Raw genomic sequence first — 25,899 nt, forward strand, 5'->3', positions numbered from 1 at the left:
CCTTAAAGACCCTATACAAATATTGTCACTAAGGCTCAGGACATCAGCACATGAACTTGAGCACAGGCACACTCTAGTTCACAAAATGACCTTTTACCTTCACCCTCATTGACCCTGAGCCCAGCACCTCTTCTAGGAAAAGACTGCATGTTGATTGAGTATACCAAATTTTTCTCTCTTTTTTCCCCCTCTCTTCCAGTCCTTTTCATTTTCAGCATACTGGAGACATTCTAGAACTTTAAAATAAACATTAAGAGTACAAAAGTTCTTATGTTCTCAAAAAAAAAAAAAAAAAAAAAAAAAAAAAAAAAAAAGGAAAAGAAAAAGAAAAGAAAAGAACCATAAACAGCATTTTTCTGTTTTTTAAAAACATGTTGGTAGTCTAAAAACCACAAGTATTGGCTCTCACTCCAATGTTTATTGGGTCTGCTTCTTTTAAAGACTCCTAAAATGGTCTCAGCCCCTGGCTTTCATGGGAAGGGCAGTTGGTGACGAGGAGAAGTTCAGCCCACCTATGAGGAAACTCCCTAAAACAGCTCAGATTTAAAAGACCAGTCACTTCTCAAAGGACACTTCTCCTATCATTTCTTCCTTGTCTTTGGCGGGTTTCCTACCTCCTATTACAGAAAATTTCTAACCACCCAGATGTAGCATACATTTCGGGAAAGAAGGAGCTATCTACAGGAAATGTGTGGGTAAATGAGTGAGATGCTGAGGGACATGTGATGGACAAGTGACCCGCACTCTGTGTGCTTTTAGAGCTACTTGTAATCCTATTGGAGCCCCTGTAGTTTATCCCCGCCTTGACCCTTCCTCATCCTCTTATGGCAGATGCTCAAGGACCGCCTAGCTTAGAAAAGGGGCTGATATTGGTTTATTTTTCTTAAATAACAAGAAATGAGGGGAATGGCTATATGCTAGCATTTGGTCAGCAGACCATGTCCGCACCAACTTAACTCTTTTTAAAAAATTTTTTTTTCAAGACAGGGTTTTTCTGTGTTGCCTTGGCTGTCCTGGAGTCGCTTTGTAGACCAGGCTGGCCTCGAACTCACAGCGGTCCACCTGCCTCTGCCTCCCGAGTGCTGGGATTAAAGGCGTGCACCACTATTCCCAGCCCCAACTTAACTCTTATTTGGTTGCTTGGTTGGCGAGTTGCCTCTTGGGTACGTGATAGTTGCCATAGTTGCATCATGTTACTTTTAAGACAGGAGAGCCAGGGAAGAAGGAAGGGGAAAGCCTACATCATCTTTTTAAAATGAGGAAAGCAAGACTCCCTACTCCCTATAGACGTTTATTTATTTCTCATTGAGCATATTTAGATTATCCACTAGGCTACTGAGGTTGAAAATGGAGGGTTGTTTAGTTTTTAATTTTAGGGATGGGGATACATACTTCCCTGGAGCAAATTGGGACCCACTATGAAGGAAGAAAAGGCATTTATTACTAAATGGGAGAAAGCCAATAGTTATATAAAATACACACATGGCTGTGTACTGGTCTTAAAGAAGCATTTTATTTTATTTTTGCCTTTCTTTGTTTTGTCCCATGATAAACACTACACTCTGGATGTCAGCCAGTGTCCCCAGCATCTGTGTTTGGTCCTATGGCTTCAAGCAAGTCTGTTGGAGTAAACTCAAACTCCTGTTCTTCTGGGGCAGCACACTGGAGTCTCCCCGCGATTTAGAACTTGGTTTCTAAAGTTTCTGTCTCCTTGAGGATTTCACTCTGCATCATTCATAGTGATCGCTATTGGGTCATTCATAAAATGTGGCAGGCCTGGTTCTGTGTATGTAACCCGGCACATGCTGTGTGCATGCGCATGCACATGTGTGTGTGTGTGTGTGTTGGAGAGAGAGAGAGAGAGAGAGAGAGAGAGAGAGAGAGAGAGAGAGAGAGAGAGAGAGGCAGAGAGAGTGAGAAAGAGAGAACAATCCTTATCGTTCTGTTCCATCTTTGCATAAGACAGATGTCTCCAGCATTCCTCTCAAAGCAAGCATTTTCTGACACAGGCATATTCAGTGCCAGGGCCCATTTGGATTTCCATCAAGAAGAAGATAGCATTCACACAGACAGTCTACCTATCCCAGTACATTGAAATTCTTTTCATTTGTTTCCAATCTGTAACTCTGGATCAACAGTTCTAAATACTTTGCAAATGGCTGTCCAAGAGCTCATTGTGAATATTTCCCAGCATGCTCCTATCATCATCATCATCACCACCACCACCATCATCATCATCTCTCTCTGTCTCTGTCTGTCTGTCTGTCTGTCTGTCTCTCTCTCTCTCTCTGTGTGTGTGTGTGTGTGTGTGAAAGAAATTTCTTTACTGGCTCCTGGGGAGCTACTTTATTCCACCTTTTTGTCTCTTCAACTAAAACATAGCTGCGCCATCTCTCCAGCCCTGGCTTTAGCAGGAGCCATTCTGGGTTTGGTGGACACATGCGAAGCCATCTAATATACAGACCCATCACTGTGGAGAGCAGCTGAGGCCGTGGAACGCAGTGAGCCAACACATCCACACTTATCGGTAGAACATTTCTTCTTTATGTTACTGTCCTAGGCAGTGCAATCTACCTGCTGGTGGCAAATGGGAATCAGGCATCTTGGGAAACTGTGCCGCCCCTTAGCTGCAGTGCAGGCTCAGGATCTGAACTTTGTTTGTCACCCAAGGCTTGGGCATCTTTGATGTGAGTTGCCAACAAATTGACCAAAGGTCCCATATACAGAATAACGAGATGTCCAAAGAGTTGAATGCCAGATGTGTGTGCTCACTTGATTTCTTTATGCTGCCATCTGCAAAGATATCTGTACTGAATGCCTTAAGGAGAAACTGCATTCCTTCAGAAGAGGAGGAAATGTGTTAGGCTTGGCTTCTTTTGACTTCAAAAAATTTACTTCAAAGCATGCCTAAAAATGCTAACATGTAAAAATAAGTTGCTCTATTTGGCAAATAATTAAGAACTATGGAGAGAGTTAAAAATAAAAGTTTCAGATTTAACTAAACTTTCTGTTCAGTTCTAAAGAACCACCTTTCACGCTTGGGGGCTGTTTTTAACTTCTTCTCATTCATGCACAATTGTTGGATGAGTGGTTTTCTTTCATCAACTGACTTTCCTTTGAAGTGTGTGCCTGTGGGAAACTTTCACATCTCGTCCCTTGGGTGCATAGGAAAAGGACAAGCCTCAGCAGAAAGCAAGGACATTTCTCCACTACACTTTAATTATTTTTCTGTTTCGTACTCAGCGTATACGGTCTATACTTAACAGAGTGCCATGTGATAATGTCTTCTACACATGCATACAGTGTACAGTGATCAAATCAGGGCCATTTTCACTGTCCCCTTTTCACAGATTGTTGCTTCAATGTGTTGAGAACCCTCAAACTCCTCTTTGCTTACCCTGCGCCATGCAACAAATTGCTGTAGGAGGTTGGTGCCTGTATGCTGCAGACCGTTAGACCTAATTCTTTTGCTCGAACTATAAATGATGTTGTCAGCTACCATGCTTACCTCTGTCCCACCATCCTCTCCTGATAACTACATATCCTCTACTTCTAGGAGCTCAATTTCTTTTTGCTTCCACTCACTTTACATACCTTTCCATGCTTGTCTTTGTCACTTAGCCCAATGTCCCTGGCAGACAGAGCTTTCATTTAATCTTTTCTGTGTTGGAAGCATGGATGCCAACTGTCAGGATTCTGCCCCAGTCCTTTTATATACTGGGCAGGGCCATGCGCAGTGGTGGGTAGGTGATGACATCACAGGTATGCAGAGTGGGGCAGAATCCTAACGCCGCCTCTGCTTTCTTGTTCAAATCATAGAGTCTGCGCTCACACACAATCTCACGTCATTCATTCATTCATTTGTGGGGTTTTTCTTTTTGATTCTTCACCCCCAACTGGCAGGAATTGTCTTTCCTTTCCATAGCTCTGCTAGCAGCCCTTTGAGCAGTACATAAAAGGTAGAAGGGGCTCAGAAGGATATTCTCCCTTCACGCGCTCAGTTTTCACAATGGTTAGGTCGTGTTGCTAGGAGGTAAAGTGACTAACCGCAGGCCACCTGGTTGGATGTAGAGGAGGAAGAAAATTCAACAAACCAACCATTACCCAACGATGTGCTGTCTGTCTTGGTTCAGATTCCTGTAAAGATGGAGCTCCTGGAATCTGGACACACCATTTATTTGGGAAGTGATTCCATGCAGAAGGAGGCAAATTCTATCTAGTCAGACAACCAGACAATTGGAGTTGGCTTCTGCCTTCTGTCTCTCCGTGGTTCTTGCATTGTAAAGTGCATCTCTTCATTTAGGAGAACAAAGGGTGGGAAATTCGCCTCCACTAGCCCAAGGTGGTTCCAGGAGGCGTATGGTTCTCTGAAGTGAGGTGAGGTCCAGATGCACCTGTGCATAGTCACCATAGCAGCCGCTGGAGCATGAGAGAAACAGGCTGAGGGCGCCAGAGCACTTTACAAATATTAGCTCGGTAGGCTTGTAGAACTGCTAGCTCGAGGAGCAGATCAATTAAGGAGCAGAAAAACACACATGTCTCTAATCCTTAATCAAGAAAAGAAACCAGAGTCAGATTTTATGAGACCTGTCAGAAAATGGGGTAATTTTCTGTACTGAAATGAGAAACTCACTTCTAGAAAAATGATAAGATAATTACAGTGGATGCTTTCGCATGAACCATTACTGAATTAGGCAAATTAATACAAATTAGGAACTTCCAGCAGGATCAAAACTTGCAATCTCAGGGCATTGCTATCAGCATATATTTGAGTAAATAGGAACAATACAATTTTGACAGTGGCTTACACATGAATTTTCTAGCCTGCAGCATAGGTAACACCTAGAAAGTGACAATACTACATGAAATGTTATATCTAAAATGAATGCGAATCCACAAAGGCAAGCTTAGTTTAATTGTTTCTGCATTAAGGACCTTGCCACAGGGCAGGAGGACCTTGGCCTCAGTCAGATAGGAATGTTTTCTACTTCTTTCCTCAGGGGGCACCCAAGCTTTAGTTCACGGGGAAGTACACGGGTTGAGTAACAAGTGTCCATTTGATAGGCTGCTCACTGTCTCCACCTATTGGTCAGCCTGAAGCATTGCCACCGATTATCTTCCATTCTATTTATGGGGCTCCCTCAGACCACAAATCCTCAGCTTCCTCCAGGCCAGCTGCTCTTCTTACTTACAAGTAGAGATAGCGGGCGATAAGCTCTGAACTGCAAACTCTCTCTACCTGGTCTTCTGTGCATCCTAACAGAAAAATAAAATACAGTCAATGCTTATTATTGTTTGTCTCCATCTTTCAACGACTTCCCTAGTGTCAGGTACGTCATGCTTTCGTGCCCCGTATTGGACAGTTTGGTGTCTAAAGGACCCATATCGGTCAGAGCATGGAGTTTCAAGTCTATCATTGCAGCCCTGAAGAGGCAGAGGCAGGAGGGTCACCATTTTAGGGCTAGAGATCTCATCTCTAAAGAAACTAAACTGGCCCCAGGTGTAGTGATGAGTGTTAAGTGTCTAAGGCCAAGAAGGCTGAAGTCTCAACAGCCTGCAGGAAAAGTGTCCTTAAGCAGAAACACAGAACCAAGTTCCATGTTGATCTGCAACCGAAAATGTGACAAGAGGGAAGCTGTCAGGAATGCCATCCCGAATTTCCCCGTGAGCAGTAGTAATTCATGCATTAGTTCATGCGTTGCTAGTGGCAACTCCACAGGTTGTGGAGACTGCAACTAGCACACTTCCTCCAAGGATTGCCTTGAGCACTGACCGGGTCAATGTGTGACAAGTAGAACAGAGTCTGGCACGTGTCAAACTCATCTGTCCATATTTACAGCACAGCCACTTCTTCACGGAGTCTTACTGACTCCTGGAGGATCCTTCTAGACTTGGATTTCCCAAGCCCCTTGAAGGGAAGGAGATCTGCTTCTAACTTCCAACTCTCTAACCTCCAAGAAATCCTGCCAAGAGTCTGGGCCATCACTACCAAACTGGTGGACTAACACGTAGCCGCCCACTGTGAACGCTGGGCCATTACTTGTATGCCTTGTTCTTAAAAGCACGTGTTCTACTGAATCTGCTAGCAGTGCCGTTAGAACCTGCTGGCCTCGGAAGCCAGGCTGGTTCTTAAGGAGCTGGGGTGTTATATAATATGACCTTTCTCTATGCTTCACCCTTCTTGCTTCTCTGCCAGGGCCCCTTAACAGATGCCACTACCACGACATTTGCCTTCCCACACCGGTTAGTCTCATGCGTCTGTGCCAGATCATTCCTGTGGGTGCTGGAGACTGGAGCTCCAATTCTCATGCTTGTGGGGCAAGTTCTTTGACAGTGGAGCCATCTCCCATCACCAGAGGTGGGGGACTTGGACTTACTTTCCTTCCAGGTCCCCTTGTTGATAAGGATATTGTCTTTATCTGGGATGGACAGATAAAATACACACTGATCTACCCGGGCAATCTGACTTGTGTTTGCTAAGGCGTGATGGAAGGCTGCTGTGCAAACGATGTGGGCAGAAGAATCAGTCTTATCCAAACATGTGACAGATAATAGAGGACGCATTTGGCATTCGATCATTTCCTGCGCATTTTCAAGCCTCCTGCTATGTCTCCCTTTCAGTCTTGTGTTTTAAGAAGTCACTGGCACTTGCACTGAAAGGAACATCTGAGCTGAATTGTAAAATGTCTTTCGCATAGAAGGAATGTTTGTATTAAAATTAAAAGCAGGAAATCAAGAGAATGGGTCCCTCCTAACAGCGTTTCAAATGTCAGAACTAGGGTGGAAGTAGTTTTGATGAGTTCCGGTCTCAGTAGCCCTCAAGTGACACTGTGTCCAAGCATAGGCATGTAAAGCAAGAACCGGAAAACCTGCACCTCAGAGCCCTGCAAGATGACAGTAGACTTAGAAAAAAAAAAAAACATGTTTAAACTGTTGTTCTTATTTCTGTAGCTGTCAACTGCAAGCCAGTACCTTGAACTTCTTCCACAGTGAAGAAGACAACTCTCAAATTTCTTTGATCATCCCAAGTGAGCTTTGCATCCTCTTAAGAAGCTTGATGGTGGACGGATGACAGACAAACAAACAAACATATTTTTTAAAATTGCTGCCACAAATTGTTTTCATGGATTCATTTGGGTCAAGTCGTGTGTGTGTGTGTGTGTGTGTGTGTGTGTGTGCGTGCGCGCTTGCTTGCTTGCTTGTTTTTAAGTAGTACAGAGAGTGTGGTTTGGGAAGGCCACAGTATCTCTGAAGTTGGTCCCTGAGGTGTGTCCCTGATGTGTGTCCACTGCTGTGCCAAAAACTGTTTTCATTTCCAAATCATGACCTTCCTGGTAGGTTACTTTTCTGTTATTACCTTAGAATAGGTGAGCAGGACCAAGGTCACCACGAGTAAATACCAGAGTTGGGCTTGAAGCCACACTGTCTGGCTGCAAGTGTCTTAGCCTCTTCCTGTACTTCCTCTTCATCTTTCCCAGGCTCCTCAGGGAGCTTTTCCACAGAAGGGGAAACCCTCTACATGGTGGGAAGCAAGCACGATTGGCTGACTATGCTAATACATTTCTCTTTTCTTTTGCTTCCTAGGTTTTGGAGGTGCCCTTGGCTACCTTTTGGGGGCCATAGACTGGGTGCATCTGGAACTGGGAAGGCTGCTGGGCACTGAGTTCCAGGTCATGTTTTTCTTCTCTGCCCTGGTGCTTACCCTGTGTTTCATCACTCATCTGTGTAGTATCCCGGAAGCCCCACTCAGAGGTGGCGTGGAAGACGCTCTCTCACAGCAGGCCACTCAGGGCTCCTCCCTGTCAGCAGACGGGATGCGAGAATATGGTTCTATCGAGAAAGTAAAAAGTGCCCTAGCAGATGCAGAGCTGGCAGTGCAGAGAGGAAAAAACAAAACATCTTCTGGACAGGTAAAGATGCAAATTCTTTTTCCGCTCTACATGTAGGGGAAATATTCTTGCTTCTCATTCTCCTTCTTTGTGAAACATTGTTTTGTCTGCTTGTCTGATGTGAAGGTTTGTGAAATCTATTTGATTCGTCAAAACCTCAGTTTCCCATCAGTCTTTGGGAGGAAAAGTTTGTGCCCAGGGTTCTCACACCTTGTACTCCATTCAAAGCATCAGACTAGGGGAGTGTAAAGTGTGCTGAGTGTAAAAGGTTAAAACTAAAGAGACCTGTCCTAGATAACAATTGCGATCCATAACTTCCCTCCTCCAAATGACAATGCCACAAAGTCGATGACAAGACTGGACATATAAATTTTGCATATCATGACTTGGTTAGATAATACCCAAAACTCCATTTTGAGTGAGCTGGGCCAAAAAACAAACCAAACCCCCAAAACAAACAAACAAACAAACAAAAAAACCATTAGCTTTGACTTAAAAAAAACAAACAAAACCAAAAAAACGTAAAAAAAATTACCTGACAGAGAAATGGGCCAAAATTCAGAAGGAATGGTCAGAGAAGAGATTCGAATTATCTTGCCCAATATAGAAGCTGCTAACCTCACAGAGCTGCTTAAATTACAATGAATTAAGATGAGGCAAAATTAAGCCTTCACTTCATTAGTTGCATGAGCGTGGTTTGAAAGCTCAAAACCACTTGGGATGATTACTGTTGAGCAAGGCACAGCAAGCACCAATTTTTCCCTGGTTATAAAAAGGCAGATGAGACAACACTGGTCCAGTAAACACAGGCTTCTGTCTGCTACCCTTACATCTCCATTTCTTGGGGAATATAGTACAAAAGATGCACTTATTAGTGCAGACATAGTTGTATATAGCTGACCTGCATTACTTAGTCAACAAATAACTGACAGGATGACTTTAGAACAGCTTAAAGATTTAGAGCCACAGGGGAAGAGGATGCATTCAGTCCTCAGGTGATTTGATGTGCTGGGGTGGGCTGGGGGTGGGGTTGCTCCTCTTTTCTGAGGAGTAGGGGAGGGGAGAGGAGGATGAGGGAGAGAAGGTAGGACCAGGAAGAGAGGAGGGAGGGGCCAAAGATTAGGATATAAAGTCAACAAAGAAATTTACCAATAAAGAAAGGGTTTAGAGCATGTGTCAAATTCTGGTACTACTGCCTTTTAACTGTATGCCCATAGGCATTTATATTTCCATAAATCAAGAAAGTAATGCTACCCACCAGGGAAGGATAATGTGCAATTCATGTGGGACAATGTACGTTAGTCACTCAGGGTGGCTTGCACTGCGTAGTAAGGTGGCAGCTTTAGGCAGTGTTCTGTTGAGGCTGTGAGAATGCTGACCACTCCAAGCACAAACAGGGAGCGTTAGCTAGTCTGAAGTCATATAAGCAGCGCAGTGAGTCACAGCTCTCCATTAGGCCAGCTTCTCCAGTTGGCTTAGCATGTTTCCAGAATTACTGTATTTTACAACTGATATGAAGATAGAAAGGTGTTTTAAGATTTTCCATTAAGTGTATAAGCATATTGTTCATAACTGTTATTTGTATAATAAACTGCTCTGGATACTAAGTATGCACATGGCATTATACTAGGTATTCTGAGCCCATTGCGTTGAGCAAATAACCAGACCTTGTACCTAGGAATTTATCAGCCAGTGCCTATGTCCGTGAAATTACAAATGGGCACGAGTCATTTATACCATCACAACAAGGCACAAAATGGAAGATGCTGTAAAAGCAATGTCTCCATTGAGAGTTTCTATAAAGCAGGCATTCAGGTAGAATTACAAATTGCAGGGGTTCACTGGGCAAAGCATCAGGAAAGGTGAAGGGAAAAAGAGGAAGTAATAAGAAGTAGCAGAAAAGGCAAAGGGAGGAAGAGGAAGTAAGAAGTAGTTACTGTTTTTAAATCACCAGTATTATCAGTAGATCTGGCTAGCAATAAACTAAGACGCAGACACTTGTTATATTTTATAACAGCCTCAGTTAACCTGGGGCAGGACAGATATTAATCTTCTAAACTATTTTCCATAGTGGTGCAGGAATGGGATACCTGCCTCAATCCCATGCCATCTGCTTCTAATAACTTCTATCAAGCTACCTCCCATCCATAATCCCAAATACTTGTTAATATTCTTTTTTTTCATTTTTTTAAATTTTTTTTATTAATTTATTCTTGTTACATCTCAATGTTTATCCCATCCCTTGTATCCTCCCATTCCTCCCCCCCCCCCAATTTTCCCATTATTCCCCTCCCCTATGACTGTTCCTGAGGGGGATTATGTCCCCCTATATATTCTCATAGGGTATCAAGTCTCTTCTTGGCTACTTGCTGTCCTTCCTCTGAGTGCCACCAGGTCTCCCCCTCCAGGGGACATGGTCAAATGTGAGGCACCAGAGTATGTGAGAAAGTCGTATCACACTCACTTGTTAATATTCTTTATCTGGGCAGGATTTTCCATCCATGCCAGCCATGTGTTTTTCTTTCATCTAACCCATGGTGGCCTCCTACTTCTCGGGTCTGTCTCCTTCCTCCCTGTGGTGGTCTCTCTTCTTCTTCCCAGAATTCCTCTCTCTCCCTCTGGAACCTTAGCCACACCTCTGTCTTCTCTGCCCTGCCCAGGTGGAATGGCCTTTTATTAATTAAAAGATGGGTCACAGAGACAGCAAGCAGTAATTAGCATCAAAATACATTAGACCATTTCCAAACAAGTAGTATCTTCCTATTAAGATAAAAGACAAGACATCTGGGAAAGGAAGGGTTGTCAGCAGGCAGAGCAGGGTGTCTGTCACTTGCTATGCAGTTCTATGGGTTTCTGCCAGGTTGGAGGGTTTTCCAGCCACACTGGCCCTAGGTAAGTCCCAAGGGGAGAGTCTGGTACTAGAATCTTCCATCTTGGTTAGGCAATGTCAAGAATGGATGGTAAATCTAGAGACAGCACCTCGACACACAGTCACACTTCTATGATGGCAATGGTTTTCACAGCAAAGCATAGAATTGACTTTGCAAAAGGGATAGATTGTTCTGAAGCAAATAGAACAAGGCTTCATGGATTAAAAAAAAAAATCACCCCAGCTTGGTGCTTTGAATAATGGTCAGGATTTGAAGTGGAGATTTGGGGTATATTGCCCCTGAGAGAAAAGGGGGATAACAGAAAACAATAGAGTAAAACAAAAACAACGTCCCCAAATTCCATTAGTGTGTATGCGAGGGCGGTTGGGGAAGGTAGTAAAGCTTCCACCTTGGCCACTCTTAGATGAAGGAGACCTCCAGTCAAATATGCAGAACAAGGACCAAGGAGAGGACTATGTGCCCAACTTGTGTAAGGCCCTGAGGTTGATTCCTCAACTTCACAAAAGTAAGTTGAAAAGATGTTGAAGGGTGTTAGTGATAAAGGGATCGCTTCACCAAAAGATAAACCTTATAAGGAAAGATCCATCAGGGGTAGCATCTGTGATCGACGGATCCAAGGGAAGGGCACTGCAGCAGAGTGACACCAGCAGTGGAACAGTGCTTACCATGGTAGACAGATTATCCAGAGAAAGTCAGTAAGGACAGATGGTATTTGAACTTTTTTCCTCCTAAAAGTGTGTGTGTGGGTGATTAGAGTGCACCTTATGATCCGAATCCTGTTTTTACTGTTTATCTTGTTTTACTGCTCTAAAAACTGGGTGCGTCTTATAGTCTGAAAAATACAGTACACTGTACGTCATGTGGACCTAATAGCATCAGAACATATATTTTTCTCAATTGACCAGAACAAAGACTATTTCTTAGGAATTTTTTACAGAGACTGAAGTGACAGTCACAGAGCCTGCATGGGTCTGAGCTAGGTCCTCCGTATATATATTATAGTCATTAGCTTGGTGTTCTTGTGGGACTCCTAACAGTGGAAGTGTGGGTGTCTCTGACCTTTTTGACTGTTTTTGGGACCCCATTCCTCCTACTGAATTGCTTAGTCCAGCCTTGATATGAAGGCTTGTGCCTAATCTTATTGTAACCTGCTGTGCCATGTTTGGTTGATGTCCCTGGGAGGCCTTCTTCTTCCTTTTGAAGGGAAATGGAGGAGCAGATTTGGGGGAGAGGGGAGGTAGGGGGAGGACAGAGAAGAGTGGCGGGAGGGCAACTGCTATTGGGCTGTAATGTATGAGAGAAGAATACAAGAAAAAAAATGACATCGAGGTCCTTTCCCAACTAAAGCAATGTAGAACTAGAAGTGAGTAATACAAAGAACTTCACATTATTCACAAATATGTGGAAGTTAAGTACCATTGCTCTAAGCAACCAATGGATCGCAGAAGAGGCCAAGGTTGAAAGAAATGTGAAAATGCCTCCTGCTGTGTTTACAGCTGAATAAAATTCTGTGGAAGTTTACCAAGTGCGCAAATAACTAATGCCAATACTTTTCAAAGTCTTTTTTTTTTAATTTTTATTTGTTTATTTATGGTATATGAGTGCTTTTTCTGCAGAAGAGCGCATCAGATCACATTATAGATGGTTGTGAGCCACCATGTGGTTGCTGGGAATTGAACTCAGGACCTCTGGAAGAGCAGGTGGTGCTCTTAACCACTGAGCTATCTCTCCAGCCCTCAAAGTCTTTTAAAGAAATCCAAAAGGAGGGAAAACTTTCAAACACATCTGTAAAACCATTATTATACTGATATCAGAGACAGACACTGGCAGTAAAACCACTGAAAGATTCACAGTCCAGTATTCTTGATAAACACTGGTGCAGAGATCTTCAAGAAAATACTAGCGAACCAAATACAGCAATACATCCAGAAGATTATTTACCATGATCTAGTGAGATCTTCTAGAACGCAAAGGTTGTCTACCATATATGAGTCCATAAATATGGCTTGGGATATCACATCAATGGCAAAGGGTTAACACCACGTGATTATCTCAAGAAATGTGGAAATGGTATTAGACAAAAATTCAACACTTTTTAAGGCTGAAAAACTCTAGTAAATTGTGCTAAGGATATCTACTGTCAGTTCTACGCTATATACTAGTAGAGCAATCAGTGAAGAGAAAGAAATGAAAAAGTGTTCAAGTGGAAACAAAAAGCTTACATTGTCTGTTTGCTGGGAGTCTTCTATTTATAAAACTGCTAAAGTCAACTCAAAATCTGTTACAACCAAAATGTGAATAAGTAAAAGTGAGGATATTTAAGGAATCAATATATTGGTATACATTTACAACAAATTGTGCTGGATAGTTGTTTTGTCAGCTTCATACAAGCTAGGGTCATTTGGGATGAGCAAACCTAATTGAGAGAAGGCTTCTATCAGATTGGCTTGTGAGCAAATCTGTCAAGTGTTTCTTAGCGTAATGTTTAATGTGGGAGGGCTTAGGCCACTGTGAGTAGTGTCACCCCCAGTATGTGGTCCTGAGTTGTATAAGAAACCAGGGGAACAAGACAATAAGTGGCTTTATCCTATCGTTTCTGCTTCAGCTCTTGCCTCTCAGTTCTGCCTTGAGTGCCTGCCCTACCTTCCCTTCATGATGGAGCGTGACTAGGATGAGTAAGCCAAATAAATCCTTTCCTCCCCAAGGACTTCTTTAGGGTTACTTTTGCTGTGATGAAACATCATGACCAAAAGCAAGCTGGGGAGTAGATGGTTTATTTGGCTTACAGTTCCGTATCATAGTCTGTCACTGAAGGAAATCTGGACCAGAACTCAAATAGTGTGAGAATCTAGAGGCAGGAACTGATGCAGAGGCTGTGATGGGTGCTGCTTACTTGCTTGCTCATCATGGCTTGATCAGCCTGCTTTCTTATAGGACCTAGGACCACCCCAGCCCAGGGATGGCACCACCCACAATAGGCTGGGCTCTTCTTCATCAATCACTAATTAGGAAAGTGTCCTGTAGCTGGATGTTACAGAGGCATTTTCTCCAGCTTGTGTCAAGCTGACATAAAACTAGCCAATACACCAATTTAATTTTGGTCATGGTGTTTTATCACAGTAACAGAAAACAAGCCAATTTTAGATACTATCTAAAAACTAAAATCAATTTACAGTAGCTACGAAAATTCTAAGGAATGATATCTGAAATTAAAAACTCTAAATCAATTATGAAAGATATTGAAAGCACAATTAAATAGAAATTAGGAGAATTGGCATGATTAAATATCCATATTACTCAAAGCAATCTACAGATTCAATGCCATCTCTATCAAAATTTCAATAACTTTTTTTCATTGGTATAGAAAAAATCTTTAAATCTATATAAAGCCATGAAGACAAGAGATATGGAAAACATGAACAAAAAGAGGAAATCTAGAGGCATTAATCACTTTACTATAAAGCCATATAATTAACAAAGCATGGTACAGACATGAAAAACCAACACATGGATCAAGGGACTAGAATAAACAACCAAGAATTAATCCTCAGATTTGATTGTTTGGCAAAAACAGCCAAAACGACCAATCGAAAAAAAGACAGTCTTCAACCAATAGTGTTGAAAACTGTGTCTGCACATGTGGTAGAGTGAAGGCTAGATTATCATAACATACCACATAAAAAGCTAGCTAGAATGAATCAAAAACTTTAACATAAGCCCCAAACTATAAAATAACTAGAACAACAGTGGGGGAAGTTATGTGGCCTTAAGCAGGGGATAGAAATTTTTGGTTGGTTATCATGCTAAAGTATAAAGTAAGGATAGAAACATGGGATTGCATGACATCAAAAGACCCCTGTGCAGCAAAGGAAACTCCACAGAGAGCAGGCAAGGTGCCGAATAGGAGGATGAATTTGTAAACGATATTCTGGCAAACATTTACTGTCCAAAAGAAACTCAGCTCAGTATTGGGCAAGCAAATGAGGGACTCCAGAGTTTGCTGTTGTCTTGGTTTGGATTTTGTCTGTGTGTATAAAGGGAAGCAGGTATATTTTGTTTAATTTTGTTTTGCTTTTTTATTTTACTATCTCATTATTTTTTTTGTTGGTTTTGATTTTTGTTTTTGTTTGCTTGTTTTGGAATAGATAGATAGATAGATAGATAGATAGATAGATAGATAGATAGATAGAAAATTGTGGGTGATGAGGCATCTGCTTGCCCTATCTAGTGATTCTGTAACATATACATATTTGAAAACATGATGTAGCATATCTCACTATTTTTCAGTTGAATGACAAGAAGAAAAGCAAAGCAAACAACAGCGGTATGTACCACATATAGGATTTAGAATCTAATTTTGTTTTTTTGGTCTGGGTTAAGACACAAACTAGGCTAGGTGTGGTGGCCCAGGCCCTGAATCTCAGTACTTAGGAGGCAGAGGGATTTGGATCTATGTAAGTTCAAGTCTATCCAGGTCGTTTATAAGTTCCAGAACAGGCAAGTCCTACTGTACATAAGACTCTGTCTCAAAAACAAATAAAAATATACCAAAGTGTGCAAAGCTATAAAAAGAATAGGTATTATAAAAGAAACAAAGGAAGAATAAGAAATGAAGCAAGGCATCACGGGCTCACAGATAAGCATGTGGCACTTCCCTGCGCACATCCAGGGATGTCTCTAGCTATGCCCTTGGGGCCGGTATCAAACCCAAGGTCAAAGTTGACATTCTTTCTTACAGTCATTGGTTCCAAACTGAGGGTGGCTGCACAATTTAAAGCCAGAATTCTTTGGAACAGGAAGAGACATGAACCGTTAAGGAGTTCAAACTAGAGTCCATAAAAACCCATCTCTCATCCCGGCATGCCAAAATAGTTTGACTCTCAATGTCTGCCTCTTCTCCTTCAGAGAATACTTTTGTGTTTCTTTCCTGTGGACTCTGAATCTTTTTTAAAAATTAAAATTTTTTTATTAATTTATTCAGATTACAACTCAATTTTTAATCCCATGACTTGTACCCTCTCATTCCTCCCTCCCTCTTTCACCCTATTCCCCTCCCCTAGGTCTATGATGGAGGGGGACCTCCTCCCCCTCTATATGGTCATAGGCTATCAAGTCTCACTTTGGTATCCTGCTTATTCTTTCTTTGAGTGCCACCAGGCCTCCCCACCAAGGGGGTATTCATCTTTTATATGTGTGTATTTACACTGTTCACATTTTAAACTTAACAAAAAGCTCATTTACATATCTCCATCATTGGCAACAGTTGGAGAAGTGACCTGAGAGCACTGCCTCGCCAAGGACAGGGAGTTGATTAACTCTCTGCCTTAGCTTACTAAAACATTCTTACAATGCTTAAAAGAGCATTGGACAATCATCTCACAGTTTTATAGATCAAAAGTATTGGTGGGTTCCAGTGGGTTCTCTGCTGAGCACTGCAGTTGTGATGTCAACAGTGCTGGATTCTCAGGTGGGAGTTCAGCCGGACAGAACCTGCCTTCAAACACATGCAGGTCATTGGCAAAGCCCAGTTCCTTGTGAGGTGAGAGTTAGGTTCCTGTTTTCTGGTGGACTAGTGTCTAAGAGCTGCTCTAAGCTTTGAAGGACCACTCTTAGCTCCTTTACACGTGGCGTCTTCTGTTTCCAACGGCAGTCACTCTCTTAGTTAAGTCACTGCGAGCTCTGCTTCTGCTCCCAGCTGGAAAACAAAACAAAACAACTGCTTCCTAAGGGCTTGTGTGATTCATCTAGTATTAACCAGGTTATCTTCCTGTTAATTTCCTCAACGTCCACTAACTAGTAACCTTAATTGTACTTTCCAGTTCCCTCCTTACACGTAACAAAACAGAAGTATAGGCACTGCCGAGACAAGAGATCATAAGCTTCCTCTTGAATTAGCCTACCATAGTCTAAGAATAATATTTATCTAAGCATTTGTTTAGACTTGTAGGCTTTGTCCTCTTACAGAAGTACCACTTAGAGTCTTAGCTGTTTCTTGTATCTTGGGCTCAGTGTAGCTTCATCCCAAGACTCCCTACCCTTAGGTTATGAAACTTATTTATGGGTCCAGGGCTGCTACATAGTCATTCACTTTTAATAGGCCACTATCAATGAGTTTAGCTCCATGGAAACCAGCTTGTGATGTCACGTGATAATACCCAAGCTACTGGCTGGGCACCTACACTGAAGATCTATGTTTTTCTTTCAGAGTCAGAGGGCAATGTCGATGAGGTCACTTCTGAGGGCATTAGTGAACATGCCTTCCCATTACCGTTTCCTTTGCATCAGCCACCTCATTGGATGGACTGCCTTCCTGTCCAACATGCTCTTCTTCACAGATTTCATGGGGCAGGTAACTAATGTGTATGTCCATATCCTCATCGGGAGTTCCTTTTGTCCAGCCTTTGGAACAGATGTAGCGAAGAGTGCCTTCGAGGATTGTCATTGTAACTGGTCTACAGTTACAAGACTAGAAGTAGGCTGCTATAGCCTGTAAAACTAAACACTGTGAGATCTACCACTGTGTGATCAAACGTAACACATAGACAAGAGTAGATATGATCTTCAGAGCCCATGGCAAGCTTCATAAAAGAGGTATGAGCCATGGAAGGTATATTGCCTTTCAGAGATAAGACAGGGTAAGAAAGAATTCTCAGTGGGAATAGAAATGCTGTGTGAAATGCAGACTTGGACGTCTGTCAGCTGTACTAGAGAAAGGCATTAAGTCAGACAGGGCCAGGTGTTAGGTTGAGAGGTGGGATCATTAAAGATCACTCCAGAGAAGCGTAGTTTATATTTGATGTATAGGTAGTATACTCCATGAAAGTCCTTGAAGGGGACACAATAGATGATAGGCGTGACCAGGGGATGTCTGATTGGACTCTATGCCTTAGGAAGGGCCCCCTTCCCCAAGGATAGATAAATACCAGAAGGTCTGTCTACCACACTGTGCTAACTACTCAACCACTGGAATGTCTCTTTCAGATCGTATACCACGGGGATCCCTACAGTGCACACAACTCCACAGAGTTCCTCACCTATGAAAGAGGAGTTGAGGTTGGATGTTGGGGCTTGTGCATCAACTCTGTGTTTTCTTCAGTTTATTCCTGTAAGTGTTCTTCTCCTAAGCGTGTCCTCAAATAGCTAGCAGTGGGAGCTGCAGTCTATTTTCTTCTCTTTAAAAGATTAGATTCTTGATACCTTTAAGGGAATCAGGAAAAACTGCTTTCTTTAAATTTTTTTATTTTTTTTTAGAAAGGATCACACAAAGCATCATTTTTTTTTTTTTTTTGTAGTTAATTCTAGGACTCATTTTGCTTGAATTGTGTTTGTAACCAATGGGTTTCTGGTAAATATTTCTTAGAAAACAAAAGAGAATTTTGTGAACAAGATGGTGAAATAGTGGATGGATGATATGTGAATCACAGTAGCTCCCTGTTCCACTGGAATAAGATCACTAGTGACTTCAAAGGTGTTTTGTAGATTTCATAGATGATTAAGCAGCTTTGTAGATGACCCCTAATTCCTCCTATGGATACCTTAACTTGTGCTTCCTCTGGAATACTATGTGTTCCTCCTGCTTCTCACCCTGTCATCGGCAGAGGCTATCATCTCCTTCTCTCACACACAGCATGAGTTCTCTGCTCTCAATTCATAGCATGGCAGCAGATAAAAACCCAGCATCTCCAGGTATGTAAAGCTCCACCCACAAGGTAATGTGGATGCCTGGGTGGAGAATACTAATAGGAAACTGAACTTGTTTCCACACCATCTGCACAGCCAAGAAACAGCCTTCTAGCAGTCATTTCAATAACCGAGTACTGAGATAGAGCTGACTTTTCTATCTCATACTAGTATCCACACCTAATATTCAATGCATTAATTTCTTCCTATGACAAAGACAGCACTATTGAGGATGCAGCCGACTCTGAGTGTCATAGGCAGCAGAGGCAAGGGAATTTAGTCCTTGAAATGTATTGGCTTCTCTTCATGACCTAAGTGCTTTTCACAAGACTTTCAGCCTTTATAGCATTCTTATAGATGTTATTATGTAGTTATAGATGTGTCCAAATATCTCCTTTTCTATCTTTGTCTCTCTTTGGCCTGACCTAGACAAGAGCTGTGCATTGATGTCTTTTGAGCACCAAGACAGCTTAGACTGGATTTTCTGTGTAAATATAAATTGTGAAACAAACAGGCTTGTCAAGGATGATTATGACATTGACCTAGCTTTGCACTGCTTCCGTTCTCCAGCCTCCCAGAAGAACTCCAGGCATGGGATGCATTTAATATGGGAAGTCACGTTGTCTGATTGTCTTTTCCACAGCTTGTCTTCCACCCAATGACCTGAGACTGTGCTTTGTTTCTTAATTGATTCAAATGTAATACAGATTTTTGTCTCTTGTCTATGCAGTATGAATCCAATGATAATTACAGTGGCTAAGCAACACTTCATTCTCAATAGGCATTTCTCACGCATCTATCATTTAGTCTCGTGTGCGCGACCAGATAGATTAAGGTAGAGGAGATAACTCTTTCCCTGTGTTTGTATCTGCAAATATATGCTAAGAAGAGAACCAAGGTTGAAGTTAACTATTTTGGCCTACCCTGAAGTCAGTAAAATATAAATAGCCGCACTAATTGGACATCATCTATGTGTCCTGTGCTGAGTTATTTCTCATATATATTGCCTCGTTTGATCCTGACTAATAACCTCCACTATAAAGAACTGTATTTTATTCCCAATATTTTAGGTAAGAAAGCTGAGTCAATGAGCAGTTAAGAAACTTGTCTCAGTGAAGGAGCCAATGGGAGGGGGTTGAAGGAGCCAATGGGAGGGGGTGAGGAGACTGTGGGAACCCCTTCACAGCTTTCACAGGATTGACAAGACAGGGAAATGTCTGGAGGGAACCTCACATCTTTCTTACCTGTACAGACAACCTTCAGGTTGGGGCTAAGAAACTAAGACTGAATTGGATCGTCCTGTGAAACTTAGCTGATTTAATACACCTAACCAGACACTGCGTGGTGTGGTCAGGATAAGCATACGCTGCCCATTGGATCTCTTGAGCAGGATCTTTCTCATCAGAATGAACATGACTCTTCCTCTATGTCTTTCATCCCTCGGTCCCCTCACCAAGGTTCTTTCAATATTTGGCTGCTAAACAGTACCTGGTTCTTCTCTATGGACAATAAAATCAGTGAGGTAATTTCATGCTGTCTTTTATGCAAAGGATTTAGAACTGATCCCCAAATCCAGCTGTTTCTGGCACTCAGATAAGGAAGTGTTTTGTCCCTGACTCAGTATCAAAGGAAGTTGTCTGAAAAAGAAAAGTGCATCTTCAAAAGAAAGGATTATCTGAAGTTATTGAAGATTATGAGGCGCTGCCAGCTGTAATTTTCTCTTTTATTTTTCCTACAGACTTTCAGAAAGCTATGGTTTCCTACATTGGATTAAAGGGCCTTTATTTCATGGGATATTTGCTCTTTGGCCTGGGAACAGGATTCATAGGACTCTTTCCAAATGTCTACTCCACCCTGGTCCTCTGTTCTATGTTTGGTGTGATGTCCAGCACGTTGTATACTGTGCCCTTTAACCTCATTGCCGAGTACCACCGTGAGGAGGAGAAGGAGGTGGGTGAAGAAGAGAATTTACCCGAAGGATGGGTGCAGGGATGGCTTAGACAGTCATAACCATGTAGTCATGACTACAAACCTAGCTGAGTTCTTCCTTCCTTGCTGCGAACCCTGACGCACCCTTTTGGGTTATAGGATGACGATTTTGACTCCTAATTGTCTGATTGAGGAAGGTAGGCTTACTGATGCTGGGATAGTAGTCCATGATCAGACTGAAACTAAGGAAGGGGACCAAAGTCTTTTGCAACCACCCCGTGGGTGCTTTCCAGTTCACCCCAGCATTTCTAGATGCTCACCTTGATACCTTCTCTGTCCTAAGCTCTACAGAGAAGCAAGGCAGCATTTCTTGGGACTTTAGGTGGGAGCTGAGACTTGATCCTTATCACGATTCCTGGAGAGAGGTGCAATCCACCTATGGCTTGGAATTCAGGCTGTAAGGTAGGACCTTCAATGGATCTCATGGCTGTAGTCTAGGAGTACAGTGCAGAAACCATTGAAATGGTCACCCAACCATTAAGGAGTTTTAAAATTGTGGATAAGAGGGAGAAAATAGCCAGAGTCATTTAGAAGAGTTCAAAAACCAAACCAAACCAAACAGCCCACTGGACATAGCCAAGGCTAGGAAAGCAGAAGGAAACAGAGAATATCAAGAGAGACTAGGGAGAGTAGAAGGTTATGAGGAAGCTGAGTAGTTGGAGGCGGGGACACCCATGAGCTGGAGCAGGCCTAGGGGTTTGAAGTAGAGGCGTGTGTGTGTGTGTGTGTGTGTGTGTGTGTGTGTGTGTGTGTGTGTGTGTAGGGCCAGGATGGGGGCTTTGAACTGTATAATCAGTACTATAGCAACCTGGAGGCCAGCATGGACATAGATATATAACCACAGGTAGATGTTAATGGGGAGTCATACGTCCCTCCTGCCCGAGGCAAGGGAGATGACTCCTTTTGGCAGAGAGTAAACTGTTTCATAAGTTCCGGAGGAATGCTGGCTTTTATCTAACTGCCAGGAATCCTTCTGTAGTCTGACCTGAGCGGGGCCTAGACTTTCATTTCTGGACGTGTGCACTGAGTTTTGGAGTTTGGGGAATTAAGATTTCCTTTGGTCTTGACAATGAGAAGTGTGTGTGGGGAGTTTCGTTCTAGAATGGTTGCCTCATTTCATAAAAAGGTGCAAGAGTCTCTCTGTGCAAACTGATTTCCACTTATTTAAATGGAGCAATGATGAAAAATTGAAAGCAAGAACCGTGAGTTCAATCCATCTCAGCCTGAAACCATAACACACGGAGTGCAAGTCAGTGTACTCATCTTGTGCTTAGCATCATTTGATCTGGCATGTGCAGCAAGGCAGAGCTGCACCAGGAGCTAAGTCCTTCCAAGCAAGAGTGGTGAGTGCAGTGCATCATGGGGAAGGGCTGCTGTTTAAAAAAAAAATAGTCACCAGAATAGCCTCTCTCTTTCACAAAGAGTTACTGGCATCAGAATGCAGAAGCTCATGACATGGCCATCCCATGGTCATGGGGAAGGTTTTCATTGTAGACACGAGAGAGAACAGCCAGAGGCATCTGGAAGAGTCCAGAATAGAGAGAAGTAGTAGGCTGAAGCATGGCCAGCAGACTGAGCATGGGAGAGCAGAGAAAGGGGGAGGGGAGAGACAGACAGAGAGCAAGCGAAAGAGTGAGCATAGCCAAAATAGCCAAGGGCTGCTGTTTAAAAAAAATAGTCACCAGAAAAGCCTCTCTCTTTTGCAAAGAGTTACTGGCATCAGAATGCAGAAGCTCATGACATGGCCATCCCATGGTCATGGGGAAGGTTTTCATTGTAGACATGAGAGAGAACAGCCAGAGGCATCTGGAACAGTCCAGAATAGAGAGAAGTAGTAGGCTGAAGCATGGCCAGCAGACTAAGCATGGGAGAGCAGAGAAAGGGGGAGGGGAGAGGCAGACAGAGAGCAAGCGAAAGAGTGAGCATAGCCAAAATAGTGGGGTTATAAGGAGAATGAATATAGCTGGCAGGAAGGAAGGCCATTTGCTGGAGGGGTTTAGGGTAGGGGTGAGGGTGGGAAGAGCGTGTTAGCATGGACTCCGCGGTGTGTAACAGCATCACTCTGGTATAAGAGGCAGCACAGACAGCCATTTGCCCCTTCTGCCAATGACAAGGGAAACGGCTCCTTTGCTAGAGGGGAAACAGCTTTGAAAGCTCCTGAGGAGTGCTGGCTTTCGTCTAACCCCATAATCTGCAGTTTCCTTTGGGCCTGACACAAAGTAAACAAAACAAAGCCAAAACAAAAACAAACGAGGTTTGCAATCAAAGGTAACTAGCCTGAAATTCTGCCTCCCTGACCTCCTTGAAGCTGTGTGACACGGACCATGTTATTCACTTAATCATTAAGCAGCATGCACAGTGAGCTCACTTTTACAAGAGGTGATGGTCCCGTGAGGTTCAGTAATTAACAATGTCCAAAAGTGTTCTTGTAAAGTGGCTTCCTTCATATCTCTTCTGTCCACGCCCCCACCTTATGCATGCTATGTTATCATTCTTACTAGATTTTTTTCTTACTAGATTTTTAAGAATTTATCTTTTCAATATTTTTAAATGAAAACCAAGCAAATATGAATGTGTTTTCATATATACCCATTTTTTATTGAGAGGATAATATTCATTTTTCTTCACAAGGCTTATTTTATTTAAGAGTAGAGAGAAAACCAGACACCAGGTAGCCTTATCAGTGAAGTGAAAAATGATATCCACTACGTAAAGCAGGTGGGAAAGAAACCATGAATGTATATACTGTGCTCAGCATAGCGCCTACTTAATAGCTCACAAGTCTCCAAAAATGACAGCCAGTGCTGTTGTTGTCCTGTGGATAATGACAGTAGTACTTGCACCTTGGTGGGTGTTAATGACAAAATAAGGTGCTGGCTGCAAAGCACCCTTGCACAAGGCCTAGCATGTAAGAGACACCACATGGCAATGTGAGCCAATTGGAGTCAAATATCAACTATCCACAGAATAACCAGGCTGTGAAGGGGTTGTACCTTGCTTCTCCTGTGTTTAAAAATAAGTTAGCATTCTTTTGAAAATGTTTGACTTTTTAACACCATGGAAGAGAAAAGATTCGGGTTGTTGCTTTGAGTTTCTGCAATATTGTGTTTATATACTTCTTACAAAGAATTCTGACCATATTAATGTTTAAGCCAAAACCTCATTAACGGTGGAGGAAAAGGCTTCCTTGCAAAGCAGGAAGACAGCACCAATGGAGTTCCCTGAGTCCCTCAATTAGGAATTAGCAAACTGTAGCCTGCTGGCCAAAGGCAGCGTGCTGCTTGCTTTTCAACAGTTTATAAGCTAAGAATCCCTTTAAGTTTGTAAAAGATTGAAAACAAAATTAAAGAAGATGCTGCTTTGTGACACTGAAAAATAACAGGAAATCTAACACCAATGCCCATAAGGCTGCATTGGAATGCAACTTATTCTTGCACAAACCTTAAGCTGTGAAAGCAGAGCCAAATAGTTACAACCAAGAACCCGCAAAGCAGAGAGGTATCTACCATTGGGCTCTTCACAGAGAAAGTACACTGACTCCTGACCCTGTGTGGAAATGCCTTGTAGGTCAATTGCTGTTCCTGTGTTCCCTTGCAGATGCAGCAGGGAGCCCCTGGAGGCCCTGGCGGCTGTGGAAGAGGCAAAGGTGTGGACTGCGCTGCTCTCACCTGCATGGTGCAGCTGGCTCAGATCTTGGTTGGCAGCGGCCTGGGCTTCCTGGTCAATATGGCTGGGAGTGTCATCGTTGTGGTGATCACAGCCTCTGCTGTGGCATTCATAGGCTGCTGCTTTGTGGCTCTCTTTGTTAGATATGTAGATTAGGGTTATAAAGAGACACCATGGACCCAAACCTCAGACAAATGAAGCCCATGGTAAGAGAACAGGTTTTCTTCTTCAGGCTCCTGAGCTTTGGGGCCTATATACCCCATGTTGGGATTTCACCTTGCATGCACACATGGGAAAAAGTGGTGGCGGTGGGATTGCCTGCCACACTGCATCTTCCCTACTGCTCCTCACTGCAGACATAGGAAAGGCAAGCCATGCTTCTCACGGGGCATTTCAAGCCTTGGTAACACCTGAGGAACAAATCAATCCCACTTGTGATGCTTGTAACGTCATTTTTTAAAGAAGACAATCCGTATACCTTTGGGAAATCACATATTTCTTCAAATTCAGAAGTACTTGAAATATTGCCAATTGCTCTTCTCATGGTGTGGATTTATTCAGATTTAATTTGTGCATAATTAATTCTTGTTAATGTGTGGCATTCTTAACAAGTCTGCTTTGAATGTCTCATTCTGGAAACTGCAACTTATAAGTGTTCGTTCATTTCATTAATGCAGTAAAAACATTTTTTTGAGTTTGTTCCTTTATTTCATCCTGTGGAATTGACACTTTCAAGAAGCAATTCCTGAGTTTTTCCTATGGGATTCTGCCTCACCCCCAATTAAGCACTTCTCTCTCTCTCTCTCTCTCTCTCTCTCTCTCTCTCTCTCTCTCTCTCTCCCTCCCTCCCTCCCTCCCTTCTTTCTTTCCTTCCTTCCTTCCTTTCTTGGATACAGACAGGGTTTCTCTGTCTATCCTTGGCTGTCCTGGACTTGCTTTGTAGGCTAGGCCGGCCTCGAAATCACAGAGATCCACCTGTGTCTGCCTCCCTAAGTGCTGGGATTACTTATCCGTGCCTTTGTAAGGCTTACACGGAAACTGCAGAGTTTCATGTAATTCTTAAGTATAATTCCAAGGAATGTTTTTGTCTTTGAAGATGGGAATGAACACATGAGTGAATGGTCCAGCTGGGACTATGCTCTATTGCCTAGGGCCATCCTACTTAGACCCGTAGCCACCACTGATCAGCCACTGGGTATGGCCTTTATTACTACGAATGATCAAACATCATTGATTCAGGGGAAAAGGTTAACACAGGAAGAAGCAAATTTTACTGTATCTGTGCACAATGTTGATTTCACAATATTTGGTAGAGTACTGAGCTGAGTACTCAGCTAGAGCAATCTCTGTCTGTCTGTCTCTCCTTATCTATCTTTCACTCTCTGTCCTATCTGTCTCTTTCTTTTTGTCTCTCTGTACTGTCTTGGTCTCTCTATTTCTTGTCTGTCTGCTTGTCATTGTCTCTCTGTCTCTGTTTCTCTCTCTCTCTCTCTCTCTCTCTCTCTCTCTCTCTCTCTCTCTCTCTCTCTCTCTCTCTCTCTCTCTCTCTCTCTCTCACACACACACACACACACACACACACAAATACTTAAACCTCAAAGAGCATGTGTAACCCCATGCAGGAAGAGCGGGTGCTTTCCGAGGTGCTGAACTGCTGAACTCCGTTACCCAAGGAGGCAGCTTCCACTCGCAACTCCCCTTTTCTTGACCCAGTTGAAAATGGAATGGTCTTAGTCTTTTATTTTCTCCTGTGCCTGGAGTAAGCCTGCTTTCTTCCTTTCTTT

The 25,899-nt window shown here is 42.7% G+C and overlaps 1 protein-coding gene across 1 annotated transcript in view; it reads left to right on the top strand.

The window, feature by feature from the left end:
* Slc45a2 (solute carrier family 45 member 2) overlaps positions 1-24,707 on the top strand; it is a 29,596-nt gene extending 4,889 nt beyond the window's left edge. The window contains exons 3-7 of the mRNA XM_051150969.1: positions 7,585-7,910; positions 16,986-17,129; positions 17,762-17,885; positions 20,199-20,410; positions 24,047-24,707. Coding sequence (XP_051006926.1) covers positions 7,585-7,910; positions 16,986-17,129; positions 17,762-17,885; positions 20,199-20,410; positions 24,047-24,271 — 1,031 coding nt within the window. The 3' untranslated portion in view covers positions 24,272-24,707. The remainder of the gene's footprint in view (positions 1-7,584; positions 7,911-16,985; positions 17,130-17,761; positions 17,886-20,198; positions 20,411-24,046) is intronic.
* Positions 24,708-25,899: the final 1,192 nt, after the last annotated feature.

Source organism: Acomys russatus, chromosome 9, assembly GCF_903995435.1.
Source record: "Acomys russatus chromosome 9, mAcoRus1.1, whole genome shotgun sequence".
NCBI lineage: Eukaryota > Metazoa > Chordata > Mammalia > Rodentia > Muridae > Acomys > Acomys russatus.